At 40.2% G+C, this 18,945-nt stretch overlaps 1 protein-coding gene across 1 annotated transcript; it reads left to right on the forward strand.

Moving 5' to 3' along the window:
• Positions 1–1,164: 1,164 nt before the first annotated feature.
• On the forward strand, positions 1,165–1,884 carry LOC145807257 (uncharacterized). Its single transcript, XM_082905211.1, has one exon. It carries the CDS (start codon positions 1,165–1,167, stop codon positions 1,882–1,884), a length of 720 nt encoding a protein of 239 aa, XP_082761337.1.
• Positions 1,885–18,945: the final 17,061 nt, after the last annotated feature.

Consider the following 18,945-nt stretch of genomic DNA (forward strand, 5'->3'; position numbering starts at 1 on the left):
CACAAACCAACTAAACATTGTTATTTAAACAAATCCAAGTATTTGGAGTGGACTTCCGCTTCTCGTTCCCAAGTTGCATCGTCAACACTATGATGTCTCCACAACACCTTCACCAAGGGTATGGTTTTACCCTAACACCTGTTCTCGAGTATCTAGTATTTGAACTAATCGTTCCTCATAAAAAGTATCCTCGTCTACTTCTAAATCAACCCAATCAAGCACATGCGAAGGGTCAAGTTTGTACTTTCTAAGCATGGAAACATGAAATACATCGTGAACTCCAAAAAGTTGTGGCGGTAAGGCCAAACGATACGCTACCTCTCTGATCCGCTCTAAGATCTCAAATGGTCCAATGAACCTTGGAGATAGTTTCCCACTCTTCCCAAAACTCATCAAACCCTGCCTCGGTGAAATCTTAAGAAACACATGGTCGCCGATCTCAAAAGATAAAGGTCACATTCTCTTGCCGGCATAACTCTTCTATCAGCTTTGAGCCGTAATCAATCTCCTTCGGATAAGAGCGACTTTTTCAGTCGTCTCTCGGACTAGTTTTGGGCGTAGTTGTAGCTTGCTTTTCATGCTTCTTTCAGACACAGTAGTCCTACAATTCGGACTTCCGTGGTTCTGATTTCACAAGTGCAATGTGAAATATGTAAACACAAAAGAGTCCAAATTCGGCAAATCATCTACCCACCCAACAACCACCCATTATTCATCCACCCACCCAACAACCATCCATCATTCACCCACCCACAATTTTCTCTATAAATATAACATAAGGTTTTCTACAATTTTCATATTCACCTACCTATCATTTTCATATCTTCAAAACTCTCTGTACCCACCAAGAAGATTTTCTACAAATTTCATATTCACCTACTCACCCATCCACATACAATGAACAATTTGAGTAAAGCCATATTAAATGGAGATTTTGATGAATCTTCATCATCTGATGATGATATTATCATGATGTAACTATTCACAGCGCAACAACAAAGATTACAGATGCTAAGCCTAAACCAACAAACCAGACGTGTTGGTTCCACAAGTGGTCGTTGATACATTAATCGTGAGAGGGTTAAAGGCAACGAACAAATTTATAGAGATTATTTTGCAGATAATCCTGTCTATCCAGAAGAATACTTCTGAAGACGTTTTCGAATGAGGCAGTCATTGTTTGTTAGTATCTTACACGATATTCAACAAGTGAATGAGTACTTCATCCAAACCCGTGATGCCACTGGTGCTCCTGGATTATCCGGTGTACAGAAGATGACTGCAGCACTTCGGCATGCTTTCTTTGGCATGCCTGGCTCTCTAAATGATATTACTGTTCTTGACAGGTCGCTTTTATTTGCTGAATTAACTAGAGGACGTGCCCCTGCTGCAAACTACACCATCAATAATCAAGCATACACCATGGGGTATTATCTTGCTGATGGTATCTATCCTCGTTGGGCAACGATTGTGAAAACAATATCTCAACCTCAAGGCGCAAAGAGACAACTATTTGCGAGGATGCAGGAGGCATGTTGGAAAGATGTCGAAAGGGCATTTGGAGTGCTCCAAGCACGATTTAATATTGTCAGCGTGCCAGCTAGAGGTTGGAGTGATGAGGACCTGTACTACATCATGAAGACGTGCATTATTTTGCACAACATGATCATTGAAGACGAGCGTGATATTCCAGAAAATGAACACAGTGCAGCACAACTTGAGACTGATACCAGTAATTTGGGCTGTCAAGTGTCACGCGATCCGAATGAGGAGTATGCTCAATTTTTGTTGAATCGGCAAAGGATTAGATCTGTTGAAGCCCATAATGTAATTCGTAATGATCTAATTGAACACTTGTGGTCCCGAGTTGGAGAGTTAGATTAAGTTTGCATTTTATCTTTTTAATGACAGTTAATGTCATTTAATGCCAGTTAATGTCTTTTTATTCTAATAAAATGTTCTTCATTTAATGTCTTTTTATTTTACAATGTCTTTTAATGTCAATTAATGTCTTTTCATAAAATGTCTTTTTTTACATTGTGAAGTACAAAATACTCAAAAATAAAATAAAAAAACAAGATGAAATTTCATTACAAAATAAAAATTACATTGCAAATAAAGACTAACAATTACATCAAAAAATAAAAGATATTGCAAATTTCAAAAATACATTATCTCGTAATTATTCATCAGGAGGTAGGGGTAAATAAAAATTTGGGCTGCTCACATTTGAGGACCACTTGGCGACAATCTCATTTTTTCGCATTGTGTAATACGCTTTCATCTGAGGGTCGAAATGAGAAATGTCTGTAGTCATTATTTGGTGTTCTTCCTTTTTCATCTCAAACTCATGCTTTTTCATCTCAAGTTCTTTCATCTCCTGCAGTGCTTGAATCCCTTTTTCTTCTCTTTCCTCTTTTTTCTTTTCTTTCTCAGTGAGGTGTTGGTTAAATGTGTCTAATTGTATGCTCATTTTTTGGACTTCAGTTTCAATGACTTGATTTCTCCGGAATAATTCTTTTGCAGATTTCCTACCCATCGGCCTTTTACCCTTTCCAGCGACACTGCCCTCACCAACAGTTGGATTGTTACCAACACTTGGACTGTTGTCATCTTCAAGAGAAATGTAGTTTTTCATAGGGGAATCAGTGGCTGAATTAGCGGTAAACACTGTATGCATCCTTGACTTTATCGTATTCATGGGAGCTACATCTTGCCACCTAATATTGTCTTGCAATATTGGCCAACAATGTTTGTAGACGCGCCCGCGTGGGGCCCTCGCTACAGTTCGAACTCGATTTGTGTCACGGTTCTTAATCTGAACCAAAGAGTCCAAATCCGGAAAATCGTTTTGAGAAACAGATTTTTTGAAAAGAAGTGCCAAACCTGGACTGCTTTGCCAGATACAGAGTCGCCACCTAAATATTTTAAAATGGGAGAATGTAGGAAACCCTGACTCGGTGCCAAAGGCCACGTGTCCATCATCACCAAAGTTGCCTCGGCTCGGGAACTTGGGTACGATTGGGGAAGGTCAGCTATGAGCACCCCCTCTCGCCCGATCCGAAGATCGGCCTCTACTAACCATGATATCCAGTTTTGAAAACGTTATGTGTTCTTATTCCATTTATTAGCCTAGAATTACTATGTTATGCGCACAACACACAAGTATAGACTAGATTGTCTCATTTGGAAATAAGCATTGCATATTCGTTTGTCTTGAAAAACACTTTGGAATTTGCTACTCGCAAGTAGGCTAAAATACGGATTTCAACGAGTTTTTCCAACTCAGACAATCCAACCTTCATCCACAGGCATCCAAACAGTTTATCACATAAGCATCTAGCCACATGGTAAACATGTTGTCATGATAGCTTTCACACGCATGCGATATGCTAAAGCATAAATGCTTACCGAGTACTCCAAGCCAAAACAATAAACCAGTTAGCCAACATGCATGGTCCTAGTTCATGTCAAATTGACTAATGCAACACATACAGGATGCAATCAGAGTAGGCTCGGCTAACCTAAACATGGCATGTGAAATGCGATCAATTGATGCACGTATTCAATTTGGAATTGAAGTACAAATGCAGTTAGCATGATGTACCGAGCCCGATGCGTGCGAGACAAATGCATGGATGCACGCATGCGCAGCATAAGGTATGCTAATTTAAACATGACCTATTACTAACCATCGAAGCAGGTAAGTAAAAGGGAGTAAGAAGTGGGGGTTGGAAGACATGCACACACTCACCCACACTTATTACAAATTCGCCCTCGCTCAGAGGGACCGAAAGAATAATACAAATTAACTAACTCGCAAGCTAATTAATTATTACAAATCGCCTAATTAATTATTACAAATCGCCTAAGCACAAGAAAAGCAATAAAAGGGGGGCCTCGGGAAGAGGGTTCAATTCGCGCGTGCTCGGGTCTTGCTTGGAAGTGCACTGCCATGCATAGGCTGCCTCTGTTTTCCCTGCTCTGCCTCTTTGAAGACTGCCAAAGTCTCGGAATTGCTTCCCTGGACATTGGGAGACACCACCGGCTGAGTAGAATGGCCACCGGCAGTGTTATGTGATCACCGGATGTTGGTGAAGCTATCGGCCCAGGAAGGATTGCCGGTCGGCACTGGACACTGCCGGTCGGCAGAAAGTTCCTGCAGAATCTGCAATTGACAGCAGCAGAGGGCAAGGCATAGCATGGCAATGCAATTCAAGCAATGTATGCACCAATCATGTCCCTTATCATGTTAGTGACTCAAAGGGATATGCTGCTTGGTTCTCGGACCATCAATCGCGCATTTCCATGCGTGATGGCCCAAGGGACCAAGTGTGCACATTTGATGTCAAGTGCAATGCAAACCATCAAACCAAAGGGGCCCAATCCCTATCACTAAATCAAGGGACAAGGCATGCATGTTCGATTCAACCTAAGCATGTTAACTAACATGCAACATGGTATAAAAGGGAGAATGCAAACATGCAATGCACATTAGGTACACAACCTAAGCAACAAGGCAAACAAGCATGCCACAACTATGCAAACTACTTAGAGCATGCAAGATGTGATCTAATCATGCAACATGCTAGTAATTTGACCAAGGGAATGCATGCCAAATGCAAATGATTTCAAGCATGCAACACATGCAACCAAAGCATGCAAACATGGGATAATGTAACAACACTCGAATGTCATACAAGGGATGGACTTACACTAATTGGACGGCTCTAAGTTAGGTCCAAAACAGTGGCCATAAGTGCTATGAAATGAGGACTAAACACACATACACATATGCGCATGTTAAGGCCTAAACACTTAAGCGTCAAAGGACTACTTTTAAGCACACTTAAAAGGGAATAATCATGGACATATGGCATGCATTATAAGCCTTGAAAATATGTAGGAAATGATGCCGAATCAACCTACCAATGCAAGCTATGCATGCAACCAAGCCTAAGGACCTAAAACATGATCATATGACTTATGAAGCAAATGACCAAATTGAATCAAAACAGTCCCAAATCATGCAAAAGTAAGCCTCAAGAATCACCTAGATGGCATCTAAATGACCTAATCCTAGAGGCATACACAATGGCACAAACATGAAGCATGGAACATCAAATCTTGAAGCATCGAAAGGGCCATGAAATGCAAGCATATGAGCATGCTAAGTGGACTGAAATAACATGGTGGATAGTTCCAAACCACTAAATCAATGCAAGAATGGCATGCTAGAAGGGCCAAAGCTTAAGGCATACGAGAGAAATTACATGATAGCTATACAAAGCAAGGCATGAATGACTCAAATGACTTAAAACAGTCCCTTAGCACACCAAATCATGCAAGTAAGCTTCATAAAGCTTGGCCAAAACACAAAAGCATGATAGTCTAAATGCTATGCATGTATTGAGGCAAATCATGGCATTATAAGGTAGGTATGCTAAGCATGCACGGTGTACCAAAACCAACATACAACAATGCTATTTCATGGCAAAATAAGCATAAACAAAAGCCAAGGCATGGTCAACATGAGGCTTAGCTAGGTGCTCATTAAAGAGGCAAAAATGGCCCTTTTCAAGGACAACAAGGAGAGGGGGTGGCCCTCTCCTTCTTGGGACTTCAAAGCACCATCCTTACCACTGAAATCCCTCAAGATTTTAGTGGTGAGGAGGCCCAAACACCAAAGTCCCGGAGCTCACTCAAAATGGCACAAAATGGAGCCTCTCAAGGCTTAAGAGGGGTCAAAAACCTCCAAACCACAAAACACTCTAAACAAACTATTTAGAGGGCCTAAAAAAAGAACTTTTTTATATTATACACTAAGCACAAAAACAGATCTAAGATAGGCAAAAATAGTGTGCAAAAATGGGGAATAAAGGAGTAAGATTGTTACCCTTGAAGACCCCTTTCACAAATGAAGCTCCAGTAGCTCCTTAAGCTCCAAACCAGCTCCGAAACTCTAAAAACAATCCCTCAGAACCTCAATAGTCAAGGGAAGGTGTAATGGTGGGTGTTTGTGTGCAATACTATGAACAAATACACCTAGAACACTCAAGGGAGGGAGAGATATAGAGATAGAATATGTATAAGTTCTAGCCCTAGAACCAGAGCTTCTAACAATGTCTTTCTCTCTAAAAATGTCTAATCCTAAGCAAGGGAGTGGGGAGCTCCTCTTATAGAGGAGCCAATCTTGTAAAGCTTACAAGGTAAGCTAACAAGAAGGCCATCCCTGCATACACGTGTATGGAGGGGAACAAAATGCCATACAGCTCTATTAAAATATCGGCAAAAGTAGATGAACAGTAGTCGGCTGCTCAAAATTGCCATCTTGACAAAATGGGCTGCCGACCGGCAACAAAGAATGCCGGCCGGCAATATACATTGCCGATGGCAATAAAACACCAGCCGGTGGCCTCTGGCCATGGCCGGTGATGTGTTGGGATGCCTCACAAGGCATTCCCTACCCCTCCAAGGCAAAACACAAGTGTTTGGTGCAAAACCAGACACTAAACAGTCGAGTCGAGAGATCCTGAGGCAAGGCGCGCAAGCCGAGACCTCCGGGAACTCAAGACGAACATAATCATGGATGATCACCGAGTGTTCAAACGGTGACGTCCCAGTCTTGAGGACGGTCAAAAATGGGGTGTCTACAATGTTCAAAAGCGAAATGTTTGTTTTCATCTTGATGGTATAACAATTTTGCTTGAAGCATCTGTTTAAAAAAAATTGAAACATTATTTAATTACTTAATTTTTATACGATACGAAAATAAGAAACCAAACATAATAATTAAAAATAAAAACTTACTATATCAACTTGAGAAATCCCACTTGGGTGAAGATTTTTGACTTGAGCTAAACATCCCCGAAATTTGTTAGAACATTTCATGATTATACCCCATCGAGATTGAATAGACACTCGTGTTCTGGACTGATCATTCTGAAGCAGGCAAAAATTTTCGTAAATTCTCCCCCAAAAGTGAGCATACGATTGCGAATTGCTAACAATTGGGTCTTCCGAAATGTGACACCAAGATTTACAAATTGACATATCTTCTTCAATGGTGAATGATTTTCCTCTCTTTGTTTTTGATGAACCTTCCATAGTGATTGGATGAAAAAAATAAAAAGAAAATAATTTAAGAGGTTTGTTGTGAAATCAGATTCTAAGAAGAGAGGAGAAAAGAAAAATTAAATGTAACTATTTGTGTGAAATAAAAGTGGCATGGAAGGTTTCAATTTATAGAAATTAAATATATTACCGTTTGGCAAATAGCCGTTTAAAGAGCCGTTGTAAAAAATAATTTCATTTTTTTTTTTGGTTGAACAAACCAAACAGAGCCGAACGACTCTTTATTTACACTGATGAGGCATCACTATTTTTCCATACATCTATCTAGAATTTCTCACTCTCATCTCCTCCACGACTCTTCCTCTCCCTCTCATTCTCACTCTGTCCTCTCCTCCATGGCCGAAATCAAACAGAGCACAAACCAAACAAAGCACAAGATCGGAACCCGATCTCCCCTTCTCTCCAAGATCGGAACCCCCTCCTCCATGATGTCCTCCAAGATCAGAACCACTTCTCCTCTATGATCGGACCCGATCTCCCCCTTCTCCTCCAAGATCGGAACCCCCTCTCTCTAGTTTGACTCTGTCTCCCTCCGATCTATGTACTCTCCGTCTCTGGTACGATCTTTATCTATATACATATATGTTTTGATCTGTCTGCATATATATATATATATATATATATGTTTTCATCTATCTTGATCTCCATCAAAAAAATCTGTCTTCGTGTGTTTTGATCTCCATCAAAAATATCTGTCTTCATATATATATATATGTTTTGGGTTTGATTTTGATCATATATATATATACGGTCTGCTATGGCTTCAGGGGTTTGATCATATATATATATATATATATATGTTTTGGGTTTGATTTTGATCCTATATATATACGATCTGTCTTCATGGGTTTGATCATATATAAATATACAATTTGTTTTCATGGGTTTGATCATATATATATATATATATATATCTGTTTTCATGTGTTTTGTCAATTTCATTCTGAAATTTGCTTGATTGTGAAAATTGGGTTTGATTTTGGTAAATAGCTTCCCTACTGGATTAATTCTGTTGATTTTTGCTGATCTGGCAAGGTTGGTATCTGCCATTTCACTTGCCAAATTTGAGAACACATATGGCATCTGCCATCTTTGGCAAGTGAAATAGCAAACCGTTGGAGACTCATTTTTGCCATTCCTGTCATTTTTTAGCTTTGGCAACTGATATAGCAGCTCCATTGGAGATGCTCTAACTATTTAATTTATTACAGCAATTACAACAATTAGAATTCATAAAGAACGCATGCGCGCTGATGAAGACAGTGTTCAGAAACTGCTCTGTCTGCCCAGATTTGCCCTGTTCCACTCTCAGCCACTGCCATCTGTTTCTGCCAAAATGTTTTGTTTACCAAACATTGGAGCCCAGTCGGTCCCCCAATAAGGCCCAACCAAGTCCAAATAAGGCCAGTCGTGCCTTAATTTCATGCAAAAACCTATTTTTGTGCTCTGAGGTGAAATTGCAGACAGAGCCTTTCTAAGCCCTATTTGTCCATTCTACTCTTCTCTGTCATGTGGCACTTCAAGAGAAGAACGGATTCAGTTCCAAAATCATCAACAAGCACATTGATGGCTTGATGAGGTTGAACACAATTTGGACAAAAATCAATAAATGTAATGAAAGGTGACCACCTCTCTTTATCATGAATTTAGCTTAAAGAGAGAAATAGACATGCCTCAAGTTTCATCAAAATATCTTGGATTGATAAGTGACAATTCTCAAAGCGATGGACTCGGCATAACGTTCGGTCGAATCTAACCAATTCTAAACATTTTTTTTTGTATGTTGGTTTTAAACTAATTTTATTAATCCTTTTTTATTTATCTTTCCATTACTTAATCAATTTGTCCAAAGTGATGGGTAAGTCCACTAAAAGAGAAGAAATGTCAAACGAGAAGTGATTCATAGCATGAAATGGAGACTATGCCTTGACGATGAACCTCCGTAGAGATTAAGCCATTAAGCATAGGTCTCTTTCTCATGCCTTGAATAACAATCAATCACTTGAAACAACTCTCAAATAAAGAAAAAACCAAGAAAGGAGGGAGAGTACATAAATGATTATGCGAGATTGATTATTTACGTGAAATGAAGGTAAAGAAGGCTATCAACTCGAATGACTCGGTGTCTAAGGTCTAAACAACCGAAGCTATGAGGACTTACAACACAACAAGCAAAGTAGTCAAAGCATAAACTAATTAAACGAATTAAAACAACCTTAAACAACCCCTAATATGTAAAAAACAGTGGCTAAAAAATATGTGAAAGAGCACAAAAAGATAGGAAATAACAAGGAATCACAAGACTAGTGAACAAGAGCAAGGAGAGGTGGCTAACCCCTCCATTTTTGGGACTTCTAAACCATATTTTTCAACCCTTTTAAAATCTGAAAATCAGTTTGGAGACCAAGAAAAATAAAGGTAAAACTAAGGAGATGAGCTATGAAGTAAGGTGCAAGAAAGGGTGTTAACCCTGTCTACCTTTGGTAGCTATTCAACCCCAAGTTCCAACACTTGAAATGGATTCCAAACAACACAAAGACACAAGAAATAGATAGAAGGAGACAGAAATGAAAGCAAGAGAAAATGTGACAAGCTTATACCTCTTGAAGAGAGCAAGCATTGGTTGTAATCCAAACTAGGTCCTGGCACACTCTCAAGGTTGAATTATGATTCACAAGTCTCAACCAAGGCTCTAAGGTTTAGCTCTAAGGGTGTATAGGATGTATAGATATAGTTCAAGGATGATATAATATCTCAAAGCTAACTTGCAAAGCAAAAAGGATCTCTCAAAGGAGTTTTTGCTTCTTTGAAATTTTTCTAACCCTTAATATAGTGGGATCAGTTCATATTTATAGAATTTGAGCAAAATAGATCACAAATATCTTCAAAAATAGACAACTAGCTGATTCCTGCCCAGAACAGTGTTTCTCGCCAAAAAGGCACGACTGGCCCCAACTAGGCACGGCCAGCTCCCAATGAGGCATGGCCAAGCCCCAATGTGCTCCTATGTTCCTCTATTTCAGGCTCGGTATAGGGTGGCACAATGTTCAAAAAGGGACCTCTTAGGTAAGAATAGTGTAAATATGAAGGTTTTGGGATTGTTTCAGAGCTTGAGCTTAAATTCCTTCGTTGAGAATTTGAATCATACACATTGTAACTTTCATCATCGAGTGCACAGAACAAAGCGCCCAAGTTTTGCGAGCTGTCAAAAATGGGGTGTCTACACCAGCATCGGTGCATCTCCTACTTTGGCCCAACAAACCAGTGATCTACAAGGTTAGCCATACAAGGCCTCAAACGGCGCCATTCCTATACTCGCTTGATAACTGCTATTGTAGGCAAACTTAACCAACGGTAAGTGTTTCTCCCATGACCCCTTGAAATCTAAAACACAAGCTCTAAGCATATCTTCCAAAAATTTTATAGTACGCTCGGATTGCCCATCAGTTTGGTAATGACAGGCCATGCTAAAGGTTGACTTCGTTCCCAAGGCTTCTTGAAGACTCTGCCACAACCGAGCAATGAAACGTGGGTCTCTGTCTGATACAATGGTTACTGGAACCCCATGAAGTCAAACTATGTCTTTAATGTATAACTTTACCAAATAATCGACTGAGTCGCCTAAACGCATAGGAATGAAGTGTGTAGACTTAGTCAACCTATCAACAACCACCCAAAACAGCATCCCTACCCCGTTGTGTGCTCAGAAATCTAACCACGAAGTCCATGGTAACATGTTCCCACTTCTATTCGGCTATGGGTAGGGGTTGTAACAAACCCGCTGGTCTTTAGTGTTCGGCCTTCACTTGTTGGCAAGTGAGGCATTTCGATACAAATAAAGCAACATCATGTTTCATGCCCCTCTACCAAAACTGTTGACTCAGATCTCGGTACATTTTTTGTGCCTCTCGGATGTACCGCAAGGCGCGAATGATGAAACTCTCGTAGTATCTCCTCTCTACAAGGTTTTGGTATGAATAGATGATCTAAATATCTCACACTGAGATTCGAATAGATGTTCAAACCCTTCTCTTCCTTCCCATTTGAGACTCTCTCACAAATTGCCTCCATCTCATGGTCACCCTATTGTGCTTCCATGATTTTGCTAATCAAGGTGGGTTGTGCAGTTAGAGTAAACAATGTAACACCTTCACTAGACTCGCTAAGATGCAAGTCATACTCACCAATATCACCCATCATATTCTATTCCTGAATGACCATACTACTCACAGACTTTTGGCTAAGGGCATCGGCTACAACATTGGCCTTTCCCAGATGATAGTGTAACTGAAAATCACAGTCTTCTATATACTCTATCCACCTACGTTGGCACAAATTCAAGTCTTTTTGAGAAAACAAGTATTTTAAGCTCTTGTGGTCAAAATAAATGTCAAACTTCTAACTATACAAATAATGTCTCCAAATTTTCAATGCAAAAATCACTACTGCTAGCTCTAAATCATGAGTAGGGTAGTTCTTCTCATGGTTTTTCAACTGTCGTGACCCATAAGCTACAACCTTTCCCCCTTGCATAAACACACACCCAAACCCATCCCGGGACACATCACAATACACGGTATAGCCCAAGCCCCTTTCTGGAATCATCAAAACTGGAGTGGTAGTCAATCTAACCCTATGCTCTTTAAATGATTTTTCACAAGTCTCGTTCCATACATATTTGACACCCTTTCTGGTTAACCTGGTTAACGATGCAGCTAATCTAGATAAGTCCCTTACGAAATGACCATAATACCCAACTAACCCTAAGAAACTTTGGATTTCAAAACTGTTCTTAGGCTGTTCCCACTCTTGTACGACATCATTCTTAGAGGAATCAACAATTACCCCATCTCCTAACACAACATGCCCTAAAAATTTCACCACCTTTAACCAAAACTCACACTTCTCAGATTTTAGCAAACAACTTATGTGCTCTAAGTAAATCAATAACTGTACGCAAATGCTTCTCATGTTCTTCTTTAGAGGATGAATATATCAAAATTTCATCCACAAAGACGACTACGAATCAATCTAAGAATTCCTGGAAGACTCGATTCATCAAGTCCATGAACGATGTTGGGGCATTAGCTAACTCGAATGGCATAACAAGAAACTCATAATGGCCATAACGTATGCGAAAAGAAGTCTTCTGAATATCCCCCTCCTTAACCCTTAAATGATGGTATCCCGACCTCAAGTCTATCTTTGAAAAGCAACGGGACCCCTTAAGTTGGTCAAATAAGCCATATATTCTGGGTAGAGTATACTTGTTCTTAACAGTAACTCGATTCAACTTGCGATAATCTATACACAACTGTAATGACACCCATCCTTCTTCTTAGCAAAGAGAGGTGGTACTTCCCATGGTGACGTACTAGGGTAAATAAAGCCCTTATCTAAAAGGTCTTTGTCGCGACCCAAACCCGTCCCCATATATTTAGCACTGTAACTGACCGATAATCCTAGGATTACCAAAGTCCTCAGAACAGATTAACACATAATAAGGGGCAACGAAAGTAGATATATAAAACATACATAGTTCATTGAGTTGTGCAAACATACATGGGACAGGAATTAAAAACTTTATCTTCGCATATACATGACGTCATATTTACATTAGTCTTGCACCACACACACATATACAGGTACACGAAGTTGGGACTTAGCCCAATACACAAATAAATAGAAACTTGTTTAGATTTTCATAAAAGAAGACATAGTCTTAAACTTAATTCACAAAACTTGACCACATGACCTTTTCTGGAACCTCCCTAGGAGGCACAAGGGTCGGCCAACAAAACAAAATTCTAGGCAATCATCATTGAGCCTGGTCGCGCGCCTGATCACCTACATACATAAATAATACAGTGAGTTGAGCTCAGTGAATAATAACAGAGTAAAGGGATTTAAATTAATGATGTCCCATATCTGATTCGGAATGTAGATTCAAATTTATCTGAAAAATAGAAACAGATCCATATTACAGAAATCAGAGTTCATGCTTAATCATACATGTTACATCCATTAGCACTAACAGAATAGATGTAGAACAGATGGTGGCTATGAATAACTAGTTCCATAAAGGAACCTTCGAATCCGGGTAACAGACAATAGATATGCTGAGTTCCATGATGGAGCCTCCGGTACGAGCAATAGATTACAGATATACTAAGTTCTATAATAGAACCTCCTATACCGGGTAACAGTTAACAGATATGCTAAGGATGTCACGAATACATTTCAAAAATTAGACAATCATTCATTGTACAGAACATAACATTTCAGACAACATATCTTATTTCATTATATAGAAAATAAATAAAGTTGGACATAGCTTTACTAAGTTATTACTCACATATGCCTCTAGAAGCAGACAGACAGAGCAGACAGATCAAATAGCTTACGGTGTGTGACCTACACAAACAGATAACGGATGCACACTAAAACACACGCTCGAAAAATACGTAACTCATTACGTTTCGTTCTTAGTGTGTTTCTAAGTCCTATCCTCATTATTATGTCTTAATTAGGGCTTAAGAATGCCTAGGATGCAATGAGGATGCTAAAATGTGCTTTGAAGTACTTAGCCAAAATTTTGACAATAGGACAGTCTGCTCGAGCGCAACTTCTGTCACTCGAGTGGTCTACAAAGTCTGCAAAAGTATTGTTTGCATGATTTTTCCGCTCAACGGACACTCGATGGCCGCTTGAGCCAAAGATTGAGTAAAAAGGGTCTCTGCTCCAGTGCAACTTCCTACGCTTGAGCGATCTTCAAAACTCTGTAAAACTTCTGGGAGCTCTCATTTTATCCTCGAGCATAACTTCGGTCGCTCGAGCGGAGAGTCAAAAATAAGGGTGGTCGCTCGAGTGTAGGTTCTGTTGCTCGAACCAACCCCAAACTTTATAAAAGTACTTGGAGCTCGCATTCTCCGCTCGAGCAGAGGTTGCAGATTCTGGAATTTCCAGATTGCAGTTCTAAGTTCAAACTCAACTTCAAGACTTCAAAACACATCCTTTTGGGCTCAAAACTTGAGAAAACATGTGTAAACTTGTAAAACATTGTGAATTCAAAATTATTTCGCAAAATCAAAGCCCAAAAGCATGCCAATTGTGCAAAATCAAACTTGGAACTTAAAGAACATAACATAAAGATAACATGCATGAATTGTCTTGGCTTCAAAGCTTTCAAGACATGATCAGATAAGGTGTTTAACTCAAAAACATGTTGAATTCTTAGAACAAAGCCAAAATGAGGACATGCAAGAGGAAATTCTTTGAAAACATCTCCAAAACACAATGAAATGAGAATGCATGCATGTCCTAAGCTTTGATCCTATAATATGAGCTCAATGCTTGCCTTATTCTTGAATTCTTTTCAATTCATGTATTAGCTAACTTAATTACATAATCAAAGGCTTGAATTCTCACCCAAACTTCCTAATTGAGCTTCAAGTAATCAAATTCTTGAGTGTCCAAGCTAATTCTCCTTAGTTCCTCTCATGTTTCTTCCTTTTGATCTCAAATCTCTTCTCCTCTATTTCTTCTCATGTTTATGTCTCAAGATTGAAGGAATAAGAGTGTTTAATGAGTGTAGAGTCATATGTAAGCCTTATATAGGCTAATTAAGGGGCTTAATTAAACTTAGCTTAAGACTAGTTAATTACAAGTATTTTATTCTAATTATTTCGTTCCGAATCAAATTTCAAATCAACCTACCATAAAATTCTAAAAATCCCAAATAATACATAATCTCAGTCAATTTTGTATTATGTGGCCGATAAGGCCTTCAATTCGCGGAAACCAATAGAATTTTGAACAGATATTTCTGTAACAGATAGATAGACTCACAACTATCACAATTCACATGCATTTAACCCAGAATTTTATCTTAATTACATATTAGGCATTCTTAATTATGCTAAATCAATTAATTACGGATCAGGGTTATTACAGTCTTGGAGTTAGATCTTCAATTCATGTAACTCAGCAGATGCAAATCTATATCGTGCCATGGAAATTGGTGTCGTACCTGGCACTAAATTGATAGAAAATTCGATCTCCCGATGGGGTGGCAAACCTGTGAGATCTTCATAGAAAACATTTGGGTATTCACAAACTACTCTTAGCCAGTCACTACACTTCACATTATCTTCATTGGCTATAGAAAGGGCAAAAAGAAGACTAACCCCTCACCGACCCTTAAGGTCATACAACGGTGGAAAAGAGTTATCACCCTAATCATATATGAAATAAAAGCTATCCTAGTAGGTGTGCACACAGAGACTAGACGACGCTGACAATCTATCGTGGCCCGGAAGTATGACAACCAGTCCATACCCAGGATAACATCAAAAGTGTGCTTGTCTAAGATGATAAAATCAAAAGAGAGTCAATGATCTACGACCTTAATCTCATAAGAGCAGCACACTCACCCCAATGCCACTCTACCCCCAATAGGTGACTCAATCCACAAAGGAGATTCTAGCTAATCAAACTATAGTCCTAAAGCAAAAGTAAAAGCAAAAGCAGTAAATATAAATGAATGCGACACACCTGTATCAATCAACACTCTAGCCATAGAATTGAACACAACAAAATTACCTCTCACAACAAAGGTTCCTGGCAACTGCTATGGCGTTGTAACGGCGTACACGCGCCCTTGTGGTCTTTGATCCACATGCTCCTCTCTCAGAGTATAGGCCTGCTGTACTAACTGAGCCAAAGTGGCTTCCTAGATAGGTCGTGAGGGCTGAACTGAATGGGCCTACTGGTGGCTCTGAGTTTGTCTCGACCCTAATGTGCCAGATACGCCTCCCAACTGTGTGTATGCCCTTTTCATATGCCCTGACTAACTGCACTAAAAGTAAGTAGGTCACTGTCCCCTACTCTAAGACTAACTTTGAGATCGGTTAGGTAGTGGTTGTGGTGGCATCTGTTGTCCTCCTCCCTTATGTGGACACGCATTTGCTTCGTAACCCAACTAGCCACACTTGAAATAGGTGAATCCACCCTGAATGTTCTTTCCCGTGCCAGTGCCAGGCAAAGGAAAGGAAAATATGGTCTGTTGCAAGTGAGACTGGGATGGAATGAAGCCCTTATGCCTCTTACTAGTCCTGGAGTCCCCCTGCGATTCTTGCTCTCTAAATCTTAAACCTCGGGTCCCCTCCTCCTCGGCTTGCACTATGATTTCCACATGTGATGCCGCTTTCACTAAACAATCATAGTTCTAGATCATGTTCCCGACAACCTTGAACAAAATCTTGGTTTTAAGCCTTTTCTCAAATTTAAGGCAACAGCATTATTCTGTCGCCACCAACTCCAATGCAAACCGGGACAAACTGGTAAAGGCCGCTTCAAATTCGGCCACCAAGGTGTTCGACTATTTAAGGTCTAAAAACTCTTGCCTCAATCTCTCCTCAGCAGTGGGAGGTAGTGTAGACGTCCTCGAACGCCTCGGGGAGGAACGAGCCCCCCGTTCCGTTCGATATTGGGCTCACTACGGTTCGGGACTCTCAAATTGTCACGGTTCTAAATCTGAACCAAAGAGTCCAAATCCGGCAAATCGTTTTGGGAAAATAGATTTTTGAAAGAAGTGCCAAACATGGACTGCTTTGCCAGATACAAAGTCACCACTTAAATGTTTTATTTTGGGGAAATTTAGAAAACCTTGACTCGTTTGCCTAAGGCCACATGTCCGTCATCACCAAAGTTGCCTCGGCTCGGGAACTTGGGTATGATTGGGGAAGGTCACTTCATGAGCACCTCTGCTCGCCCGATCAAAGATCGACCTCTACTAACCATTATATCAAGTTTTGAAAACATTGTGTGTTCTTATTCCGGTTATTAGCCTAGATTTACTATGTAATGCGCACAGCATACAAGTATAGACTGGATCGCCTGAATTGGAACAAAACATTTCATGTTTGTTTGTTTGAAAATGGTTTGATGGTGCTACTCGCAAGTAGGCTAAGACGTGGATTTGCCACCCTCAAGTGGGCTTAGAAAACATGATTTTGCCACTATCTAGTGGGCTTTAAAGCACACATTGAATGAGTTGTTCCGATCCAAATAACCCAACCTTCACCCACAGGCATTCAGGCAGTTTATATCACATAAGCACATAGCCTCATGGTAAGCATGCTATCATGGCATTCACTCACACGCATGCAAGGATGCTAAAGCGTAAAACTTACCGAGTACTCCAAGCCAAAACAGGAGCTAGGTTAGAAATCCATGCATGATCCTAACTATACAGAAATGTCTAATGCAACACATGCAAAAATGCAACTATACCAGGCTCGGCTATTCTAAACATGGCATATGAAATGCTACAGCTAACATGTATTCAACTTGAAATTGAAAATGCAATGCAGTTAGTATGACGAGCCGAGCCCGGTGCATGCAAAACAGATGAATGAATGCAAACATGCTATCATACTGTATGCTAGTTGAAATATGCCCTAATCTAACCAGTATAAGCTGGTAAATAAAAAGGAGAAAGACGTGGGGTTGGAAGACATACATCACACACACGCACACTTATTACAGTTGTGCCCTCGCACGGAGGGTCTGAATAAACAATATACAGTCCCGAATAAATATTACAGTCCAAATAATTACAAAATCCTAATTAATTAACAAATTCAACTAAGAAAGCTGTAAACTAGCATGCAATCTAGGGACTGCCTCGACTCCGCTCCGGATGATGAATGATGCATGCTCAGGTTGCTTGGCATGGAAATCCACTGCGATGCCCCAATTAGCCTCTGTTTGCAATTATTCTCGGGATGCGTGCCAAGCTTCGGAAGGCTGCTGATTCTTGATTTGCTGTAACAGAGAGCAAGAAAGGGGCATGGCAAAGTATTTTCACATATGTATGCATGACTACCCTTCAGGGAGTGTAGTCCTCGATCCTCGTGCCACCAATCATGCATCTCGATGCATGATGGCCGAGGCGTTGAATTGCACGACTCAATATGAAATGAAAGCACATATGGACACAACAAGGCCTAGACTCCATCATGGATAATCCGGAGTGTCGGCGACCGAGGAATTGAGACACGTTCCGTCACTCGGAGTCCGAAACGCCCCTCGTTTCCCGTGCTCGGGCTAACTCTTATCCCCAACACGATGCAATATGCATGACATGCATGAAATGCAACTAAGATTCAACCTATCATGCACAATGCTAGGAAATGGCATACACAATGCACGATGTAACATGGCATACACGATGCTCTAACATAAAACCTGGCATACGCAATGCTATGAATTGAAATGGCATACACAATGCACAATGGACTTACACCAACATGAGTGGACCTCATCCACACTCACATTGGTAGCCATGAGATGAAAATGAGACACTCGAAATGCGTGCACACATGCACACAAACCGAGGACAGAACCTAAGGCACGAATGCCACTCTACCAAAGCATGACAAGGCATGGAACATGGAATGAAAACATGCAAATTTCAGCGCTAAGATATGACATAAAAAAGCCCCGAAACGTGGCAATATGGCACCCGATGCACGGAATGAGACCCGAAATGCAAAACTAGGCACACGCAATGGCCTATAGCTATACAAAACATGCATTATTTGAACATGAAGTATGAAGACAGAAGCAAGACAGTCCCAAAAAAAGCATGTTTACAGTTTTAATCAAGGCCAAACAATGGACACAAATAGGACTAAGCTAGCATGCAAAAATGGCCTCGTAAGAGAGGTAATGAAGCAAGTAGAAGCTTATGGCCCCAAATGGCCAATAGCCCTTCAACAAAGTTGAATAGGGGCTCAAAATGAAGCA

Source organism: Camellia sinensis, chromosome 14 (genome assembly GCF_055761805.1).
Source record: "Camellia sinensis isolate YWXY chromosome 14, ASM5576180v1, whole genome shotgun sequence".
NCBI lineage: Eukaryota > Viridiplantae > Streptophyta > Magnoliopsida > Ericales > Theaceae > Camellia > Camellia sinensis.

Bases quoted from the DNA above. Each gene is read 5' to 3' on its own strand.
- LOC145807257 (XM_082905211.1), top strand. From the start codon at position 1,165: ATGAGGCAGTCATTGTTTGTTAGTATCTTACACGATATTCAACAAGTG.